General features: G+C 40.0%; 1 protein-coding gene across 5 annotated transcripts in view; it reads left to right on the top strand.

Annotated features, from left to right (window-relative positions):
- The window catches only part of DLG2 (discs large MAGUK scaffold protein 2), a gene marked incomplete at its 5' end in the record, with an annotated part of 1,931,014 nt that overhangs the window by 195,746 nt on the left and 1,713,229 nt on the right, over positions 1 to 22,039 (top strand). For all 5 annotated transcript variants that reach the window (XM_079787296.1, XM_079787299.1, XM_079787298.1 and 2 more), the window contains one exon: positions 19,887 to 20,032. In XM_079787296.1, coding sequence (XP_079643422.1) covers positions 19,887 to 20,032 — 146 coding nt within the window. The remainder of the gene's footprint in view (positions 1 to 19,886; positions 20,033 to 22,039) is intronic.

Raw genomic sequence — 22,039 nt, 5'->3', positions numbered from 1 at the left:
AAAGCTTATATGTAGGAAGATATACAGACCACTGACATGGGTTATAAGAATCACAAGATAAGTATGAAGTGCAAAGGCAAGACAGGGGAGGAAGGGAGAAATGACTTTTGTGAAAGGGGCTTCAGGAGGAGAGAACCTTTGAGTGGAACTGCTGAGTCATGGTCCATAAAATATTCCAGACGGAAAATCCCTGTAAAACCAGAGCAAAACAGAAGAAAATATGACAATTACTCTAGACATAAAATGGCTGTGTGTAATAGTTAAGACCACAGGCTTTGTAGTTATACATCTGTGGCTCCTGTCCTGGGTCCAACAGTTATGAATTAAGCCAGCTGGGCAGACTTCTTACCCTCTCTCTTCCTGAGTTTTCTCCTTTGTAAAGTGGGTAAATAATAGTATTTATCTCATAGGATTGTTTGAGTAGTAAATGAGATAATGTACATGCAGTGCTATGGTAAGGGGTTGATAAATGGTACTTACTACATGAAAATAGTCTATTGAAGTTGAAAAGTTAGCTAAGAGGTCTCATCTAGACAATCAGGAAGAATTTACATCTTCTATTCCCTAGATATAATTTTCTTTCTTTTTAAAAAAATAATTTTTAATATTTATTTCTAAGGTATTTTAAAACACTCTGAAGCAATCTAAAACTTGAGAGTACAGTACCAAAATTTTTATCTCTCAATTCATTTGAGAATAAGTAGTCAACCTGTTGTTCAACTTCTCCTACTACATTAGTACGTATTTCCTGGAAGCAAGGACTTTCTCCTATATGACTGCATTGTTACCATCAAAATTGGGAAATTAATAAATGTCCCAATAAAATGTGCCTTATAGCAAAGGATTCAGTTTAGATTCACACATTGCCTTTCAGTGTTATGTTCTAGCCTCCTTAATTCTGGGACAGCTCCTCAGTCTTTACTTGTATTTTTGTGACTTTGACACTTCTGAAGGTAGGAATATTACAAAAGTAAGGCTGTGTTTTTCATTGCATTTTATCAGGTGGCACCTGATTCCATTTTTTCTGCTTACTGATGATATTCATGTTGAACACTTTGCGGAGTTGATTTCAGGATCTCAGTTTCTTCATTGCGAAGTTACTCTTTCCCTTTCTGTGCATATTTGCACACATACACATTTATATCTATATTAATATCTGTATCCAATGAAAATCATGAGTTCACACTGATACCTCCAGATCCACCCAGTCCAATACATATGGTTCATTGTAGTTTTCTCTGTTTCTATATTTTGACTTACTCCTTTTTCTAATAGATTGCCATTATCCTTATTTTATTTACTTATTTGATCCATCTCCCTGTACATAACCAATCTTCCATCATCACTGCTGCCTTAGCACAGATACCCTCCTCACCAAACTCGGGCTCCCACAATCCTCATTAGACTACCCCTCCGCATAGATGACCTCCCCACAGCATGAGTGCCCTCTCATAGTGGTCAGGCTCTGGCCCAGTGCTTGAACAATATCTACGTGTGCCCAGCTGCTCCCATCAGGCTACCTCTTTGTGAGAATTCCTTCTTCACTGTCAGACTCTGTAACTGCTCTGGACCGCCTTCACACGTAGTTGCCCTCCTCACCTTGCTTGAGCTCTGGTGCCCAGCTTGGGGCCACCATAGCATCTTTTCCCACCACCAGAATAGAACTTGCTCTACTTTACCTAATGGCTTTGGGACTGAATTGTTTGGGAAAGAGAGGGGTGGGGAGGGGAGGGAAAGGAAGAGAAGGGAAGATGGGAATGAGAAGAGGAATAGGAAAACAGGAGGACGAGCTGATGGATGTATTTTTCAACAAAGCAGGAGCAAGTGTGACTATTTTCCAAAGATTGTGAATAGAACTGTTAGCACAGTGCTTTCCTTGTCTGGGAATAGGTAAGATGGCCTTCTGTTTTGATTATGGGGTCTGGTATGGCTTTCCAGCCATTTCAAGATTATTGCACAACATTAGATAGCCTAAGAGAGAGCAATAACCCTTTCCATCATGCTTGTTGATTGTGATGGATTGGGTGGTTCTTGTACCATAAAAACCAGCCATCTATATACTGGCTTTCCATGACTGTTTCAGAACAAAAGGCAATATGCTTTATTTAGCTAATCCTATATAATAAAGAGGTAATATGCAAATTGACCATCACTCCAACACACAAGATAGCCGCCCCATGTGGTCAAAGATGGCAGCCCCCATATGGACACAAGATGGCCAGCAGGGGAGGGCAGTTGTGGGCGAACAGGCCAGCAGGGGAGGAAAGTTGGGAGGGACCAGGTCTGTAGGAGAGGGAAGTTGAGGGAGATAAGACCTGCAGAGGAGGGTAGTTGGGGGAGACCAGGCCTGCAGGGAAGGGCAGTTAGGGGTGGCCAGGCCAGCAGGGGAGGGCAGTTGTGGGCAATCGGGCCAGCAGGGGAGCAGTTAGGCATCGATCAGGCTGGCAGGGGAGTGGTTAGGGGGTGATCAGGCTGGCAGGCAGGCGAGCAGTTGGGAGCCAGCTGTCCCGGATTGTGAGAGGGATGTCCAACTGCTGGCAGTCGGACATCCCCCAAAGGGTCCCAGATTTGAGAGGGTGCAGGCTGGGCTGAGGCACACACACACTCACCCTATGCTTGAACTTAATGCACCGGGCCTCTACTATATATATGTAAAAGCCTAAGTAACCATTATGACAGAACTACCGGAATGACCACCAAGGGGCAGATGCTCAATGCAAGAGCTGCCCCCAGCCCCCAAACGCCAATTGGGGCCTGCCAGCCAACCTCCTGGTCCCTCTCCTGGCCAGCAGGCCCTCGGGCTGAGACAGGGAACCAGGGGTGGATGGCAGCGGATGCAGCGCCTTTCCCAAGGGGGCTGAGGGCTGGCTCCTTCCTCAGGGCCAGCAGCCAACCTCCCAGGTCCCTCCCCCCGTAGTTCCCCCCAGCCAACAAGCCCCAGTTGGCCCACCGCCTACCCGCCATGGTGGCAGTTGGCCCCTCCCCCTGGTCGGCTGGCCCAATCAGGGCCGAGCCTGGGCTGGGATGGGGAACCAGGGGTGGGTGGCGGTGGATGCGGGCAGCGAGGAAAAGAGGAGGGGGGGAGGGGGGAACCACGTGGTGGCGGTGCACAGGCAGCAAGGGAAGGAGGAGGTGGGGAGGCAGGGAACCGTGTGGTGGCAGCATGTGGGCGGCGAAGGAAGGAGGAGGCAGGGAGGCGAGAAACCTGATGGGCCCTGATTGCCTACAAGACTTAGAGAGCCCAACCGTGCATGAATTTCATGCACTGGGCCTCTAGTATAAAAATAAGTTAATAGTAGCTTAAATACATAGGGTAGCATGTTTTCTAACCTGTACTTTAGTATTTGGGCATATAATTTTTTCCTATGCAAACCCTTCAGATATTGGGGAAGTGGGGAGGAAAGGGAGGTGACATGTTCAATGGCTCTAGACTTTATTTTTCCATACTTGTATTTAAGTAGTATGTTTTAAGCTTACTTAGCACAGTGGATCATAAACTTAATATAATATAATGGATATAATTATACCTGGGCTATAATGATATGTGTACGATAATTAACTTTACCTAATTAATATAATTTATTCTCTATAATTAATTATAATGAAGTCATTTATGTCAAATCATGTAATTATATATAATGAAATTATACCATAGTTCTAATAAAATGTTATCATAAATTTTATCAGAGTAGATGTTCAATAATTTTTACCATCAAAAATTGATCTTTCAGACAAATTGGCACACTGGTGCTGAAGAGCAATGTTCTTTTTGAAATTAGCCATCAGCTGTCACTTCTTGGACCGATTCCAAATGGAGTGATTGCAGACTGCTATTTAAGTCAGTCCTTTTGGAGCAGTGGAATGTGACACTTTTTTCAAGTGCTCGTTGACGTTAGATGTTTAATCTGCCAGTGGAATACCCTTCACCTCATGTTACACATCAGAAGAGTCTAAGCTTTTGGTATTTATGAACAAAGGTCTATACAGTCTTGTGTTATGGTTCAACACTATATGTCCAAAATAAGAAAAAAATGTTAAGAACAAAGTGAAAACAAAGAAAACGATTGGGGTGAGTTGTAATAAGAATCCCTCTGTACCAGATTTGAGGAGATGAGAGGCACACCGTCTTTTTTTCATGTCAGAGAAAAAAAAATGTATTTTCCTACTTGACTCGTCTCTCTGGATAACATCTCCCTGTAGACTGAATGCTGTTCTGGCCCATCTGAGCTGGCTAATTGGATTGATTATAAAATTGCATAAAATCACCATTAAACAGAATATTAAATAAATCTATACTTATGTGCCTGACAGTAAAGATTTCCCTATAGTCTGCTTTTTTATTTCCTAACTATCTTGCCATCTTTTTCTCTTATCTTCTTATTTTCGTCTTATTTGCCCTGCAGTCTGGTTTCTTATTTTATACCTATCTTACCATCTTTTTTTTTTTTTACTTGTCATCTTATTTTATGCTAAAGATAATTACCTTAATTATCTTCTAATTCCAGAGGAGAAACTTGTTACAATTTTATTGCCTATCTAATATTTATTGAATAACCTGTGTTCATGGCATGAGTAAAGCAAACCAAAGAAGCTGTGGATGCCAAAAAGTCATTTGTAGTAATCTTTATTTACATTTGTCTCCAAGCATAACTCTGCTGACAGTCTGTAGCTACCTCTGTACAGAAGCATGCTTGCTTCCCCTTGGCATTCATCAGCTAGAAAGATATGGTCCCTGGAGCCCAAACTCTCATTCTGTTTGAGTTTTTGCTGATGGAGAGAGAAATGAAATAGCTTCTGCTAAGCACTGTGCAGTTGAGATTAAAGTATTCTTGGTAACAGGCCTTGGAAAGTTTTTGAAAGAGTTTCTTAGGTTTGATTTTCCTTCCATCTGGTGATCTGAAAAAATTTTGAAATAATATTCTAGTCATGCACTTACAATGAGATATGCTTGTTTTTAGCATTGATACCAGTCAGTTAACCCCTTATGTTCCATTAAGCATATTACTGAAGCATGTTGTAGCAAAAACAGTGTAGGCTTGCCTTGGCCAGTGTGGCTCAGTTGGTTGAGCAGCATCCCATGCACCAAAAGGTCTCCAGTTCAACTCCTGGTCAGGCTGCATGCCCAGATTGTGGGCTTGTTCCCTAGTTGGGGGCTTGTAGGAGGTAGCCCAACGATGCTTCTCTCTCTCTCTCTCTCTCTCTCTCTCTCTCTCTCTCTCTCTCTCTCTCTCTCTCTCTCTCCTTCTCCCTCTGCCTTTCTCTCTCTCTCAAATCAATAAAAACATTAAAAAACACACAAGCAGTTGTAGGCTTTTGTATCAAATGTGGATTCCAGTCCTCACCCTGCCACTGCACAGCCTGGTGATGTTGAACAAGACTCAGTTGGTCCATCTTTAAAAGAGGTGTAATGTTAATGCCATATAATATGGTTGTAAGGACTAAGTGAAATGAATGTTTTCAAGCATATGGTGGATAAACCACAAATGCTAATTTCTTTCCTCCTTTTCCTCTCCCAATGAGCAATATCAATACCTAATCGGAGAGTAGAAGATATCTGGGTTTTTTGGCAGGTGAGGAGGCATGCAGGAATATGAAATTTAAAACTAGGATCATATAAGATTATTTACAGTTACTTATCCTTCCGAGCTTTGTTGAGTTTACATGATAAATCTTTGTAAGATGAAAAGGATTTATAACATTCCTGTATCCTGGATGATTGATGTGAAATTGAAGGTTAATTATCTCCTAGATATAGAATAAAACACACCTGGTGGTGGTTTGGGAGTATAAGTGCTGATAAAAGGTAGCTGATTTGCATTAACAATATCTTGAGTTTATTTAGTGCCTTCTTTTTGAGCAACTTGAAGTATCACACTTATTCATCAGAGATATTTTGAATTAAAATTTATTTTAGGGGTTGTATTAAAAAAAACCTTTTTTTTGAGGGAAAAAGTACTGTGTTGCTTTAGGCACATCTTATTTCATTTCTATTAAAATTTCTGTCAATTAGCTACTTTTAAAAACTTGTATATAACAGTTTTCTGCCTCTTTCTCAAGTATTAACTCTGCTACTTATGTATTGCTTCAAGTGTCTGTGCTCTTGACTGTACTGAAAGGAATGACTCCTAGTTATGCATATTCTGTGGTCAGATTTCCATTTGATGAGAACTGTGTACACAGCATTGTTCAAAGATGATGCATTAATCAAAAAAATAATAGCTGCCATTTATTATGTTCTATGTAACTGTTCAACTGTTTGAAGTACTTACATTATGCAAATCTTTTAGGTGAAGAAATTGAGGTTCAGAGAGGTTAAGTGACTTGCCAAAGGCCACACATTTAGTAAGTAGCAGAGTCAGGGTCTGTCTGACTTCAATGCTTGTGCTTTAACTTCTAGATTCTTATACGAATCCACTTATGCTCTGCTTAGCTATCTCTTCCATCACATTCTGCACTTTATACTTTGGTCCTCTTTGAATCTTTACCCTCTACATATTTCTTTTATTTTTTTATTTAATAAATCTTTATTCAGATTATTACAATTTTTTCCTCTTTTTTCCTCCATAGCTCCCCTCCACCCGGGTCCCACCCCACCCTCTGCCCTTACCTTCCTCGAATGTCCTCATCCATAGGTGAACGATTTTTGTCCAGTCTCTTCCTGCACCCCCACATCCTTTTCCCCCTGAGAATTGTCAGTCCACTCCCTTTCTATGCCCCTGATTCTATTATATTCACTAGTTTATTCTGTTCATCAGATTTTTAATTCACTTGATTTTTAGATTCACTTGTTGATAGATATGTATTTGTTGTTCATAATTTTTATCTTTACCTTTTTCTTCTTCTTCCTCTTCTTAAAGAATACCTTTCAGCATTTAATATAATACTAGTTTGGTGTTGATGAACTCCTTTAGCTTTTTCTTATCTGTGAAGCTCTTTATCTGCCCTTCAATTCTGAATGATAACTTTGCTGGGTAGAGTAATCTTGGTTGTAGGTTCTTGCTATTCATCACTTTGAATATTTCTTGCCACTCCCATCTGGCCTGCATAGTTTCTGTTGAGAAATCAGCTGACAATCATATGGGTGCTCCCTTGTAGGTAATTAACTGTTTTTCTCTTGCTGCTTTTAATATTCTCTCTTTGTCTTTTGCTCTTGCATTTTAATTATGATGTGTCTTGGTGTGGTCCTCTTTGGGTTCCTTTTGTTTGGGGTTCTGTGCGCTTCCTGGACTTGTAAATCTGTTTCTTTCACCAGGTGGGGGAAGTTTTCAGCCATTATTTCTTCAAATAGGTTTTCAGTATCTTGCTCTCTCTCTTCTTCTGGTACCCCCATTATTCTGATGTTGGTACGCTTGAAGTTGTCCCAGAGGCTTCTTACACTATCTTCAAATTTTTGGATTCTTTTTTCTTTTTGCTTTTTCGGTTGAGTGTTTTTTGCTTCTTTATATTTCAAATCTTTGACTTGATTCTTGCATTCCTCTAGTCTGCTGTTGGATCTCTTTATAATGTTTTTTTATTTCAGTCAGTGTATGTTTAATTTCTAGTTGGTCCTTTTTCATATCCTCAAGGGTCTCGCTAAATTTATCGGTCTTTTCTAGGAAATTCTTGAAAAACCTTATAACCGTGGTTTTGAATTCTATATTCAGTCATTTGTTTTCCTCCATTTCTTTCATTTGTGATCTGTTTCTTTGTCTCCGCATTTTCACTACTTCCCTGAATTGGTAGGGTAGCTTTGTGTGCTAGGTGTCCTATATGGCCCAGTGGGTCAGCCTCCCCAGTTATCTGAGGTGGACACTCTTGGTGCACCCCTTTGTGGACTGTGTGTACAGCCTTGTTGTAGTTAAGTCTTGATTGTTGTTGGTATCACTGGGAGGAACTGAACTCCAGGCCAATTAGCTGTGAGGATCAGCTGTGTCTACACCAGGAGAACTTCTGTGCTGGAGACAGCCTTATGAGACAAGACTTGCAAAATTGCAAAAGCCTCTGTGCTCAGCTTGGATGGGGCGGAGTCTCAGGGCTGAACAGACAGTCTTGGCTTCCCGTCAGCCCTGCCCTATGAGGCCCCTGGGTCTCAGTGTCCCTCGGTAATTGCTGCAAGAACCTCTAAGAGTAAGCCACCCTCAAGTTTTGCCAGCTGCCAAAAAGTGCAGTTTCTCCCCCAATGAATCTGGATTCCCAGATTCTTGCCCACAACTGGAGTTCAGCATTGGGGAGCTTCCGTTTCCCACCTGCTAGGGAAAGCCAGCGGCACTCAGCAATCAGTCTTCTCTTTGTGCATGCGTGCGCGCCTCCAGACCTCAGCCTTTCGTGGCTCCCCTTAGTTTCCACCTGCCAGTCCAGATTCCCCCCATATAAGCCTAGGTCCCCAGGGTCTTGCCCGGAACTGGGGTTCAGTGCAGTCGGAACTGGGGTTCAGCGCATTCGGGAGCTTTTGTCTCCTTCCCGCTAGAGAAAGCCAGCCAGGCACTCAGCCGCCCACGCGCATGTCTCTGTACCTCAGCCTTTTGCAGCTCCTCTGATTCTTTGCTTTCCTCTTTCCTTCTAGTTGTAGAATTTCCACTCAGCCAGCTTTCCTGTGGTTCTGGATGATGTTCGTTTTGTCTTTTAGTTGTAGTTTTGAAATTGTTGTGCGAGGCAGCAGTTTAGGTGTTTACCTATGCCGCCATCTTGGTTTCTCTCCTCTACATATTTCTTACCAACGTTGCTGAATATATCTAAATTTCATACTTACCCCTAGTCTCCTAGTCACCCGATCGTTTTTTCAAACCTTACTATTTGATATAATTTAAAACCTATGGAAAAATTGCTAGAATAAGACAAGGACTTCCTATGTATTTTACCCAGACTCCCCGTTAGGCAAAGAGCCAAGGTGTATTGCTTGCCTATTCCAAACAAATAACCTAGAGCGCTGGCTGTGAAAGGCATGGGTTTATCAGAACTTACGTGCGCACCCGTGGCAGCCTACTGGTGAAGTTTTCCACAACTTTCTCAGGTCAGTGTTATATAGGATACACAAAACAAAGCAAACTGCGCATGCAGTGGGGGAAAGCACTTGCATGCAAACTGTGTGAGATCAAAATGCTAGCTGCTTCTCTGTAGATGTTTACAGTGACATGTAAAAGCAGCTGGCCAGGCACCCAAGTTCTCACAGTCACTTACTGATGGTCTTCATCGTATTCCCACAGGGTGGGAGGGGGAGTTGGAGCTTAGAAAGTGGCCCATGTTCTCACATAGCACACACTCACCAATTATTCACACTTTGCCATATTTTATTTATCATTTTCCATTTATGAGTGTGTTTCTCTCTCTCTCTCTACACACACACACACACACACACACACACACACACACATATACATCTATGTACTTATTATTAATGAACAATTTGAGAGTGAGTTAGGAACATCAGAGCCCATTATCACGAAATACTTCAATGTATATTTGCTAAAAACAAGAATATTTCCTATATAAATAGTGCAGTTATCAAAATTAGGAAATTTAACATCAATGCAATACTATTATCTAATGCCCAGTCCATGGTCAATTTCAGCAGTTGTCTCCAAAATATCTTTTTTTTTTAATGGAACATGGCTCTTTTATTTTTATTTATTTTTTAAGCCTCACCCGAGCATATGTTTTTATTGATTTTTAGAGGGAGAGGAAGGGAGAGAGAGAGAATAAGAGTGAGAGAGAGAAAGAGAGAGAGAGTACGTGTGCACGCACGAGAGAGAGAGAGAGAGAGAGAGAGAGAGAGAGAGAGAGAGAGAGAAATATCAATGTGAGAGAGAAACATTGATTCATTGCCTCCTGTATGCACCCTGACCAGGGATTGAACCCACACCTAGGTAGTCTTGGACTCAAATGAACCAGGGCAATGATATATTTTGCTTTGCAGAAGGTAAAGTATGGGATATGGAGGTAGTGCAAGGAAATTGGATATGAGCATTTATCTGGCTCCCACACAGAACCAGGTGTTCAAGAAATGGTAAGGAAATACAAAAATTATACTTTGTAACAGATTTAAATATTTCAAGAAAACTGTGTTATACAGCTCCAGTGAATTCATAATCACATATGTGGTATGGGAAACTTTACAGAGAACAAGGGATGCTAGAAGCATAATGCATATGTTTTATAAGAAAGAAGGCTCACTTACAAAGATTACCATCTCTTTATTGAGGCTATAAAGCAAAAAAAATTATCAAGTTAATTTCAGTGAATTCTTGGGATTAAACAGCTTTGGTGAGTTACAGGCATACGTGCCTATTTCACACACACACACACACACACACACACACACACACACACACACACACAAACACACAAGCTCTAAAGATATTTCTGGTCTGCAGCGGGGAGAGGTGATTCCCCGTCATACTATCAACCTGAAGGCCGGCATTGGAGGAAGGGAAGAGAGCCTTTCCCATCACTTCTGTTCCAGCCTGTGAGATAATGGATAAGAAAGTATATAAATATGTTAAGCATCCTGCATTCTTGTTACTTTTTTGTTTTACTATCCTTAAGTAGATAATTGCAGATCAATTTGTGAATCATACAAGAAAGACATTTCATGACTTGACTCTTATTTTTAAATTTAATTTAAGTCTTGTAAAAGGCTATCCATTTCTCCACCACTCACCATATACACAATTTGATGAATTTTAGCCATTAAAAGAATCAAATCTTTATCAAATAAAAAAAGTTTCACTGCTTCTGAGCATATTCATTCTCAGGTGCTTAAAGGCATATCTCTAAGAGGACTCTCCGGGTCTTTTGAAGAAATAGTCTCGGTTTTAAAATAAGTGTGTCATGTCAGGTTGTCTCTGCTTGGAAGAAGATGAAGTATTTTGAGTATATGAGTTTTTAAGATTGTGCTTAAGAAGACAATTCTATTGCCTGGCCTGCGTGGCTCAGCGGTTGAGTGTCAACCTGTGAACCAGGAGGTCACAGTTTGATTCCCTTTCAGGGCACATGCCTGGGTTGTGGGTTCGATCCCCAGTAGGGGTTGTGCAGGAGGCAGCCGATCAATGATTCTCTCATCATTGATGTTTCTATATCTCTCTCCCTCTCCCTTCCTCTGAAATCAATAAAAATATATTTTTGAAAAAGAAGAGAATCCATCCTAGCTGGTTTGGCTCAGTGGATGGGCGTCAGCCTGCGGACTAAAGGGTCCCAGGTTCGATTCCGGTCAAGGGCATGTACCCGTAGGGGGTGTGCAGGAGGAAGCTGATCAGTGTTTCTCTCTCATTGATGTTTCTAACTCTCTATCCCTTTCCCTTCTTCTCTGTAAAAAAAAAAAAATGATAAAATATATTAAAAAAAAGAAGAGAATCCTATTTTTTATGGATTCCCTTTGTCATGCTATTTGATAATGGAAGACCTAACTGCCAGAATCATCATTATGAATACCAAATCTCAGAGTGCAGGTTAAAACCAAAGGGAGAGAGTCGACTGAATAAGGACTGTCTCAGATGGACCTAGAAGCTCATTTTTTAACTGTGTCCTAAAGGCAGAGTACCGAAATATAGGTCCTTTTAATTGAGTTCTAGCTAACTGAATCAGAATCATTTTAGCCAGAAATATTGTAGTTATTATTATTTTTGAGTCAATGGGCAGAGTACTTCTCTTGTCTATTTGCTTCTCTTCCTGGGAGTTACTTTTATCCCATCCCTTTCTCTGAAGATGAAGAGGATTCTAATAACTCAGCACGGATGTTTGAGATGAGAATATAAAGTCTTAGGTTCTATCTTCAGAGGCGTTATTTCTTAGGCCCAGTGTTGCTGGTGGATCAGAAGCCATTGGCGTCACCTGGCAGGTTGTTAGAAATGCAGAGACTCAGGCCCATTCGTGACCACAACAATAACTGTAACAAGATCCCCGGGTGATTCAGATTCATGTGTACGTTAGAGTTTGACAAGCACTCATCTGTAAATTTGATGAGAATTTATAAACTATTTTAAAAAACAATTGTGAGGTCAAAATGGTATGAATTAAAAATTTAAGGAGTTCATTTTGAATATATCATCAGAAGTAGGAAAGCTTTTCCATTTGAAGAAGAAAGGTAAAAAATAAAAAGTGCTAGCAGTTGTGAACAAAGCAAGTAGTCAAGTCACATAAAAACATAATCCAAAATAATATGCAGGCTTTCTGCCATCCTGAGTATGAAGAGGTTTGAGTTTATTCAATGATTTTTCTTCTCTATGAGCATTAAATAGAGAGAGAATGCAAGTAAACTAAAAGTAGCAAGCATTCATTGTGCTTACTAAGTGTAAAAAATGCTGCTAGATAGTAAAGAATACATGGAAAGCTAGCAAACATTCATTATGCTTACTAAATGTAAAAAAATGATGCTAGATAGTAGAGAATACATAGGAAGCTAGGACATCATCTTCATTTTTAAGAGCCTTGCCTGGCACTTAAAAATTACTTATGGAGTTGAAATGTTGAATTGAGGTTAGGTAGATGAACAACACCTGCTAATGTAAAGTGGAGTGAGAAATAAGTCTTAAATAGATTTGGGCACTACTTGGTGGGAATGGGAGGAAAGAAGCAGTATTGCCCATCTCCTCCCATAGCTCCCCACACAAGCATTTCTTCTTTTCCATGGCTGCTGTGTGGGTGTTCTTATTCTCATACATGTCCTACTCAATGGAATGCAGGTTGAGTAAGAATATTTCTATGATGATGTCATTTCATATTTAGATCTGTGACTTCAGATATTCTTTTTACAAGGCATAGTGCTAGGACTGGGCATTGAAGGAAAGATAGGATTTCCATGTGTGGGAAAGGTCATCTGGGCGAAGGGAAGAGTGTGCACAAGAGATGGTAGGACCTGGACTCCAGCAGTGGGAATGAACAGAAAGTGGTGATTTTTGTGGTGGTGGGATATGAGAGGGTGTCAAAAAAAGATGCTTGGAAAGTGATGAACATATATATATATATATATTAAAAGGGTAATATGCTAATTAGACTGGATGTCTTCTGGGTGCCATTCCTGACGTCCTTCCTGATGAAGCCAGGGCCAGAGGGAAGCCAGCCTGGGTCCCAGGTGCCTGCTGGCGGCCGGAGGAGGTAATCCAGTGCCGGCAGCTAGGGAAGGAAGGCCTACTCTTGAATGAATTTTTGTGCATCGGGCCTCTAGTATGCGTGTGTGTGTGTGTGTGTGTGTGTGTGTGTGTGTGTGTGTGTGTGATTAAAAAATAATGCTGACTAACCAGAAGTAAGATTTACCATTGGTTGGAGAATTATCTTCAAATTGAAGTAATGGTTAATTTAATTAAGGTTACCTCTTCTGCCCTGGCTGGTGTGCTCAGTGTTTAGAGTGTCTGCAGAGCACCGAAGGGTCGAGGGTTTGATTTCTGGCCCAGGGAATATACCTGAGTTGCAGGTTCAATCCCCAGCTCTGATAGGAGGCAACCAACCAATCTATGTATGTCTCTCACATCAATGTTTCTCTCTCTCTGTCTTCCTTCCCTTCCCTCCCACTCTCTCTAAAAATCAGTGGGAAAAATATATTCAGGTCAGGATTAACTAAAAATAAAAAAAGATGACCTCTTCCTCTCTAGTAGTTGCTTAGCCAGGGAGAATATGTAGACAAAGGAGTTAAGTAGACTGAGCATTCATCGGGTTTGAGGGTTATAAGTTCATGAAGATTTTCAAGTTTAATATTAAAGTACTGTCCAGAGCATGTTTCTAAATGTGATCAAGTTACCGCTATTCATTATGTTTCAAAGTATAACTTGGTATGAATCCTTAAAATGAGTATGATAAATATGCTTCTATTTCTGGATAACTTATCACCTAACATTTCAAAATTTGGAAACTTGCAAATGCTGCTTATGAAAGCGTTTACATCCTTACAGTTGATGCAAAGAAATCTTGAAATTTGACTGCAAAAAAATGTTTTACTTATTTTATTTTTAACTGATTCTTAAGAGCAGATAATGGAAACATACTTTTTGATTTTACTTTTTTATTCCTTATTCCTGTGACCTTTGTCAACTTAGTTAATATCCTACCAAGCCATACTATATTTAAAAATCTGGAGGCATTTATATCTGTGTGGCTTTTACCCTCTGTTCTTACACATTTTCCAAACATGACTTCACAGATACTTTATTACTAGTGGCAAAATAAAGTGGTAGCTGGGAATAAAATTTGAGTATTTGTAACTTTTTAATATCAGTGTTAATATCTATGAAACAGTTTTTCATCATTATTTTAAAAAGTAATTTCAATACATGTACAAGAATATATGTAATTTATATGTAATATATGTAGCACGATAATAAAATAATCATTTCTGAAATCACTGACAAATGTAGAACTAGATTAATTTGCATCTACCTATGCATTTGTCCCTTATCACATTTTTTTACTTACCCCTTCCACTGAGGTCCTTACATCTTTTCATGCATTTCATTGCTTTGGTCTATATGCTTTTTCATATATGTATGTATGGGTGCCTAAAAATATAGAGTTTCGTGAAATTATTAGCACAATCAAGGTAGTGAGCATATCCATCACTCCTTAACGTTTCCTCTTGACCCTTTGTGATCCTCCCACTCACCCCTTCCTGCCAAACCTCCCCTCAACTCTCAGGCAATCACTGATTGTTTTCTGTCAATATAGATTAGTTTGGGTTTTCTAGAATTTTATATAACTGTAATTAAACAAGATGCACTCATTTTTGTCTGACTTCTTTCATTCGACATAATTATTTTGAGATTCATCCATGATGTTTGTATCAATAGTTCCTTTTTATTACTGGGCAGTATTCCATTGTATGAACACACCATGATTAGTTTATTCATTCATCTATGGCAGGGGTCCTCAAACTTTTTAAACAGGGGGCCGGTTCACTGTCCCTCAGACCGTTGGAGGGCCGGACTATAGTTTAAAAAAAACTATGAACAAATTCCTATGCACACTGCACATATCTTATTTTGAAGTAAAAAAACAAAACGACAAAAACACCCGCATGTAGCCCACGGGCCGTAGTTTGAGGATGCCTGATCTATGGATGATTGACATCTGGGTTGCTTCCAGATTTAACTTTTCAGATGGACATATATATTTATCTTTCTCTGAGATAAATACCAAAACCAAAAATGGCTGGATCACATAGAAGCTGTATGTTTAACTTTTTAAGAAACTGCCAGACTGCTTTTCAAAGTGGTTGTATCATTTTCCATTCTCATCCTACCTAATAATAGACAAATATGCAAATTGACCACACCTCAGACACACCCACAAGCCCCGCCCACAAGCCCCACCCACCATCCAATCAGAGCGAGTATGCAAATTAACCCAACCAAGATGGCTACAGCCACAGAGAGCAAGGTTTCCTAGGTAACAGAGGAAGCCAAATTTTCTGCCTGCCCTGGCCAGGCCTAAGCCTCCACTCAAGCTACAAAGTTTCAATTATAGAAGGTAAACAAATTCAAACAAATGGCGGCAGAATGGAGCTTGAGAGAGCAGGCCAGGGTTGCCGCTGGCAACAGGGGAAGCAAAGCTTTCCGCACACCCTGGCCGGGCTCACCCGCTTAAGCTACAAAATTTCAATTATAACCCCAACAGAAATGTCTGCCAGCCGCGGAGGGAGCCCCAGGCTTGGCTCCGCTCCAGGCTACAAAGTTTCAATTGTAGAAGGAAAATAAATTCCAGATACCAGGGCCTCCGCTTGGATTGCCAGGGGGCGTGGCCAGCCTGCAAACCACCACAGGCCCCTCGTTCAGGCCGCCCCACGCTCCAAGGGAACCCCACCCTGATCAGGGACACACTTCAGGGCAAGCCAGCTGGCCCCTACTCCTGTACCAGGCCTCTATCCTATCTAATAAAAGAGTAATATGCAGATTGATCATCACTGCAACACACAATATAGCTGCCCCCATGTGGTCAAAGATCCTGCCCCCATGTGGACACAAGATGGCCACCACAAGATGGCCAGCAGGAGAGGGCAGTTGGGAGGCACCCGGCCTGCAAGGGAGGGCAGTTGAGAAGGACCAGGCCTGCAAGGGAGGGCAGTTGGAGGTGATCAACCCTGCAGGAGAGGGCAGTTAGGGGTGACCAGGCTGGCAGAGGAGGGAAGTTGGGGGCAAACAGGCTGGCAGCGGAATGGTTAGGGGTGATCAGGCTGGCAGGCAGAAGCGGTTAGGGGCAATCAGGAAGGCAGGCAGGCAAGCAGTTGGGAGCCAGCAGTCCTGGATTGTGAGAGGGATGTCCGACTGCCTGTTTAGGCCCGATCCCGGTGGGGTCCCAGGGGGGTCCCATATTGGAGAGGGTACAGGCTGGGCTGAGGGACAACCCCCCTCCATGCACAAATTTCATGCACCGGGCCTCTAGTCATCAGTATATGAGAGTTCCGGTTCCTTCACATTCCTGTGAGTGCTTGGTATGATCGGTCATTTTAATTTTTTCCATTCTAAAAATTAGGTAGTGATATTTCATTGTGATTTTAATTTTTCATTTTCTTAGAGTAATGATGTTGAATATATTTTCATGTGCTTATTTGCCCTCTATTTTTTTCTTAGTGAAATGCCTGTTCAAGTCTATTACCCACTTTTCAATTGGGTTGTTTGGTTTCCTGTGTACTGTATTTTGAGAGTTTTTTTTATATGCTCTAGATACAAGTTTTTTCATTTTTTTAATAATCAGATGTATGTTTTGCAAAGGAACACATGCCTATATAAATAGTTATATTCTCTCAAAATTTTGAAGTTATTATTCTACTATTGTCTGGCTTTCATTATTATTGAGAAATCTTATTCATTTTTTTCTCTGACTGCTTTTAAGATCTTTGCTTTGTCTTTCGTATTCTGCAATTTTATTATATGTCTGATCCTAGGCATAGGTTTTATTTATTATCTTTAGTATAAACTGTACTTTCAGGACATGTGCATTTATATAATAAGTTCTAAATTTTTTATATCTGTTATTGGTTTAAATATCACTTGCTATTTATTCTATTTTCTCCCTGAAGACAGCTATTAGAAAAATAGTGTGCCTTCTCATGTATCCTCTATACATCTTGATATTGCTTTATTATTTTCCATTTTATTTTCCCTTGTGTTACATTTTGGGTAATTTCTTTGGGTATATTTTTTTCATTTTGCTTTTTCTAATCCACTGTTTAACCCATCAATTAATTTTTTTTAACTTTAAATAATTACATATTTTCTAATATTTTATTATGAAAGTTTTCAAACATAGCAAAGTTATAATAAGAATATTACATGAAACACCTATGCACTCACCACATAATTTCTATCATTAGCATTTTATTATATTTATTATATAGCACATCAGTCTATCTCTTTAGCTACCCATTAATCTATTTGTAATTTTCACAAGTTATATTTGTTTTCCTCATTCTGCCTGCTTATTGTTACTAGATCCTTATTATTTGCTCATCTTTGTAATTGTGACCATTGTTTCTTTAACACTTTACATAGTTATTCTATATCCTATATGAGAAAATTCCAAAATCAACAATAATTGGTCATCTAAGCCTAAGTTGTTCCTGCTGAATTTCATCTATAGTGACATGCCTTTTTTGAGCATTTGTGATCTTTGATTGTGAGCTCATTTCTTGACCCTAATCAACGAGAGTCCTTTAGCCTTAAGATTTCCTTTAGAAAACGTTTTCGTTTGTTGCTGCCGTAGCCAGTGGGGAGTCGCTGACACTGAACAGCATCCTTTTAGGCTCTGGGCTCAGTGAGGAAGTTCAAGGGTTTGCTTCCTTACTTCTACTTGCTGATATAAGGTCCAGAGTGCTGATAGAAATTCTGTACTTGGTATCTGCCCTCAGAACCATCCCATCCTTCAATCCCCTAGCTTAATGGTCGGCAAACTCATTAGTCAACAGCCAAATATCAACAGTACAATGATTGAAATTTCTTTTGAGAGCCAAATGTTTAAACTTAAACTTCTTCTAATGCCACTTCTTCAAAATAGACTCGCCCAGTGCATGGCATTTTGTGGAAGAGCCACACTCAAGGGGCCAAAGAGCCACATGTGGCGCGTGGGCCGCAGTTTGCCAGACCTCGGCCCTAGCTGATCTGATCTCAGCTCAGGGTGTGTGTGTGTGTGTGTGTGTGTGTGTGCGTGCGCGCGCGCGCGCGTTTAAGATTTATCTTGGAGACCTACCCCATCTGCTGCAACATCAGTAATGCTTCAAAGCATTCCATCCACTCCAGTGCCTAGTTAATCTGCAGAGCACTTAGCCATAGTGTCAGAAGCAGATGTCTTCCAAACCGTACTTCATATGTTAAACAATTATGACATTTAACTTTGTGGGATAATTTTTAATCTCATTTACATCGTAAACCTAAAGATGGATTTATGAAAGCATTCATTTTGGGAGTTATTTGGGCAGGTTTCTAACAGTGATTGTGCAATCTCTTAAAAAAAGACAATTAAAAATAATCTATTTTATTTTTAAAACATCTTTATTGTTGAAAGTATTACATATGCCCCCCCCCCCCCTTTCTCCCCATTGACCTCTTCTATTTATTTTAGAGTAGCTTTCATGCTTATGGAAAAGTAAAGATAGTACAGAGAGTTCCAATGAATCCCACATTGTTTCCCCTATTTCATTTCCAATATATGAAATAACCTCACTGAAGGCATTAGGAGAAGAAAGGCAATGACCGGAAAATGAGTAGACATTGGAAAACCAAGACAAAGAAAGTATTTAAAAAAAAGCATCCTACATTTGTAAAACAGTTAGATTCTTTTGTTATATTTTGCATTTCATCTTGGAATTCCCTGACCTCCTAATAATTTTTTTTAAAAAATTGCCTACATTGCCCTGACTGGTTTGGCTCAGTGGATAGAGTGTCGGCCTGTGGAATGAATGGTCCCAGGTCTGATTCTGGTCAAGGGCATCTACCTTGTTTGCGGGCACATCCCCTGTAGGGGGTGTGCAGGAGGCAGCTGATCAATGTCTCTCTCTCATCAATGTTTCTAACTCTCTATCTCTCTCCCTTCCTCTCTGTAAAAAATCAATAAAATATATATTTAAAAAATATTGCCTACATTAAGGTTTACTCTTTGTGCTGAAAAGTTCTAAGGGTTTTGACAAATGCTTCCTGTTAGGTGTTCACTATCAACCTGTGCTTTACCTATTCGATCCTCCTCCCATGTCCCAGAACTTCTAGCAATCACTGATTATTATACTGCCTTAGTTTTGTTTTTAAGTATTATAGGAAATGAGAAGTGTAGTCTTTTAACTTAGCAATTTGCATTTAAGACTCATTCATGTTTTTGCATGACTTGATAGCCCATTCTTTCTAATTGCTAAGTAGGATTCCATCATGTGAATTTACTATTTTGTTTATTCATTCAACAATTGAAAGCCATCTTGGTTTCTGCCAGTTTGCAGTTATGAATAAAGCTGCTATAAGAATTCTCATGGAGGCAAAAATGCAATTTTCAGGATTTTCTCTATTTTTATTATTTTTCTTTGAGATGCATATTTATGCACTTCTTTTTTTTTTTGACAAAATGTTCAAATCCTCACCCTAGGATATGTTTTTATTGATTTTATTTTTAGAGAGAAAAATAAGGAGGAAGGGAGAGAGGGAGAAAGGAAAGGAGAGAGAGAGAAAGAGACAGAGAGAGAGAGATGTGAGAGAGAAACATCAATCAATTGCCTCTCATACACATTCAATGGGGATCAAACTTGCTCACAATCTAGGTATGTGCATGACTGGGAATCGAACCTGACACATTTTGGTGCATGGGACGACACTCCAAACAGTGGAGCCACCTGGCCAGGGCTATGCACTTCCTTTAATCAGCAAAATTGTCCATATACACATGCATGCAGAAGCTATTTATGAGGTGTTACATGACAGTTTGATTCTTTTCTTACATTTTCTTCACAGATATTCAAGAATTTTATGAGGTGACATTGCTGAATTCTCAAAAAAGTTATGAGCAGAAGATAGAAGAAGCCAATCAAGTGGCACAGAAATGGGAGAAGACATCCCTTCTTGCTCCATGCCACGATAACCTTCAAAAGTCTGCAGAGGTATGTCACTGAAACTTTTGAAAGAGCTAACTAATGTTATAACATATGCAAGTAAAGAAGTAGCAATCATTATTAACAAATGGTAACACTAATAGAAATGTAGTTATACTGTTAAAGTTGTCCTGAACAGAAGGGTTTATTGAGCCACATGTTAGCCAGAAAAAGGATCTGGTCCCGGGGCATCCAGCAGCAGGGCTAGCTGGAGCAGACAAACTTGTCCACCATCCTGAGGCTGATGGAGGTCATTTATACAGTGAGTTTGGGAAAGAAAGACATGTTGTTTTAAATGAATTTACATTAGCTATAAATGAGGGGGAGGTGTGGAGGAAATGTGAAGTGGAGAAAGTTCTGGGATAGGTGAATAGTTCATAAGGAAGACGTATTGAATGCTTTTGGTTTGGTTGTGGACAACAATCCAGCATGTTCATGCATAAGCAAAAGGTGGTGATGTCTGGTGGTTGGCTCTTTTTTTTTAGATAGCTCTCTGGATGTCGATTCAAAGTTTCAACATACTCTCAGGAACGTGAGCAGTCTTTTGTTGGTTTTGGCATATGACTGTTAACAGATTAACTTCCCTTGTCTCTTGCTCCCGCCCTCTTGCCTGCTGTAATTGAATTTAGGACATTTAATAATTTTTATTTTGTCACTGTATATATTATTTATCTACTAGAGGCCCGATGCATGAAGATTTGTGCAAGAATGGGCCTTCCTTCCCCTGGCTGCTGGCAGCGCCCTCGCTCTGGCCGGAGCCGCCTTTCCGCCTTCCCACGCTGACCAGAGGCCCAGAATGGCTGGGGCCCAGAATGGCTGGGGTGGTGTGGAACGCCTGCCGACTCAAGTGTCCCGCCCTGCCCCCAGCCGCTCAGTGCCTGTGTATGCAAATTAACCCACCATCTTTGTTGGGTTAATTTGCATACTCACTCCTGATTGGCTGGTGGGCATCACAGAGATACGGTCAATTAGCATGTTACTCTTTTATTAGGTAGATGAAAAATACAGATTTTGCTAAAAAATAAAATAGGGCATGAGAAGGACATGACTTCACATTAGACAAGTGAGTTGTGCTATGAATATTGTCATAGTTTGAGTTGACTCAAATCTAAGGCATTCTGGAATTTCAGAACATGGTTCCAGATGCAATGAGGGAAAGAGATGGGTAGTGGGGTTGAAGAGTGTGATCTAAGCTTGTGATCTCCATAGCATGGCCATGATCCATTGGGGTGTAGGAACAAAATAATAATTTGTATTTTTAGTCACATTCTTTACAGTTTTTAATATTTGGATAATTTGTAACATATACTATGTTAACAGTTACATATTTATGTATATATACATATTTAAAAATAATTATAGCATTATTGGAGTTGTATGTTCAACAAGTTTTACAGGTAGGACTATAGGATCAAAAAGTTTGGGTACTACTGTTGAAAGTAACAGTTACCAAAGAGTAAGAAGACAAGTTGAGGCATGTCTCAGGTTAATAACTGAGGATTAATATGAAGGGAGGGGTAAGTCATTGATACTTATAAGTGATAGTCAGTATTTTGAAGGCAGGTAGTAAGTAGTGCACACATACACATACACACACAAAGACACACACACACATGAACAAAATTGGGGTTGTGTGCCTAAGTTAGAAGCTACATGGAATGTAGTGCTAATCAATAGCAGTTGGATTGCTGAATTTTTGGATTGTTAGATTGGCACCTGTGGTGTACTTTCTGTTCTGCTCAGAATTGATTTGGAAACTGAGTAAGACTGAATCTAATGATCATACTTGAAGAAAAGGTTAACAATGACCATAATGTGTTAATTAATAGATGCCAACTATGAGAAGTTTAGGAAATAGTTAAAAGCTTAAAAAAGCATAATTTCAAATCTGGAAGTAAATATTTTTACTTTTTTAGTGTTTTCTCTTTTTCAAAACATATTTTTATTGATTTCAGAGAGGAAGGGCAAGAAAGAGAGAGATAGAAACATCAATGATGAGAGGAAATTATTGATTGG

Source organism: Cnephaeus nilssonii (assembly GCF_951640355.1).
Source record: "Cnephaeus nilssonii genome assembly, chromosome: 13".
In the NCBI taxonomy this organism is placed as follows: Eukaryota; Metazoa; Chordata; class Mammalia; order Chiroptera; family Vespertilionidae; genus Cnephaeus; species Cnephaeus nilssonii.
The sequence above is the reverse complement of the archived record's forward strand: the minus strand, read 5'-3'. Positions and strand labels throughout refer to the sequence as shown.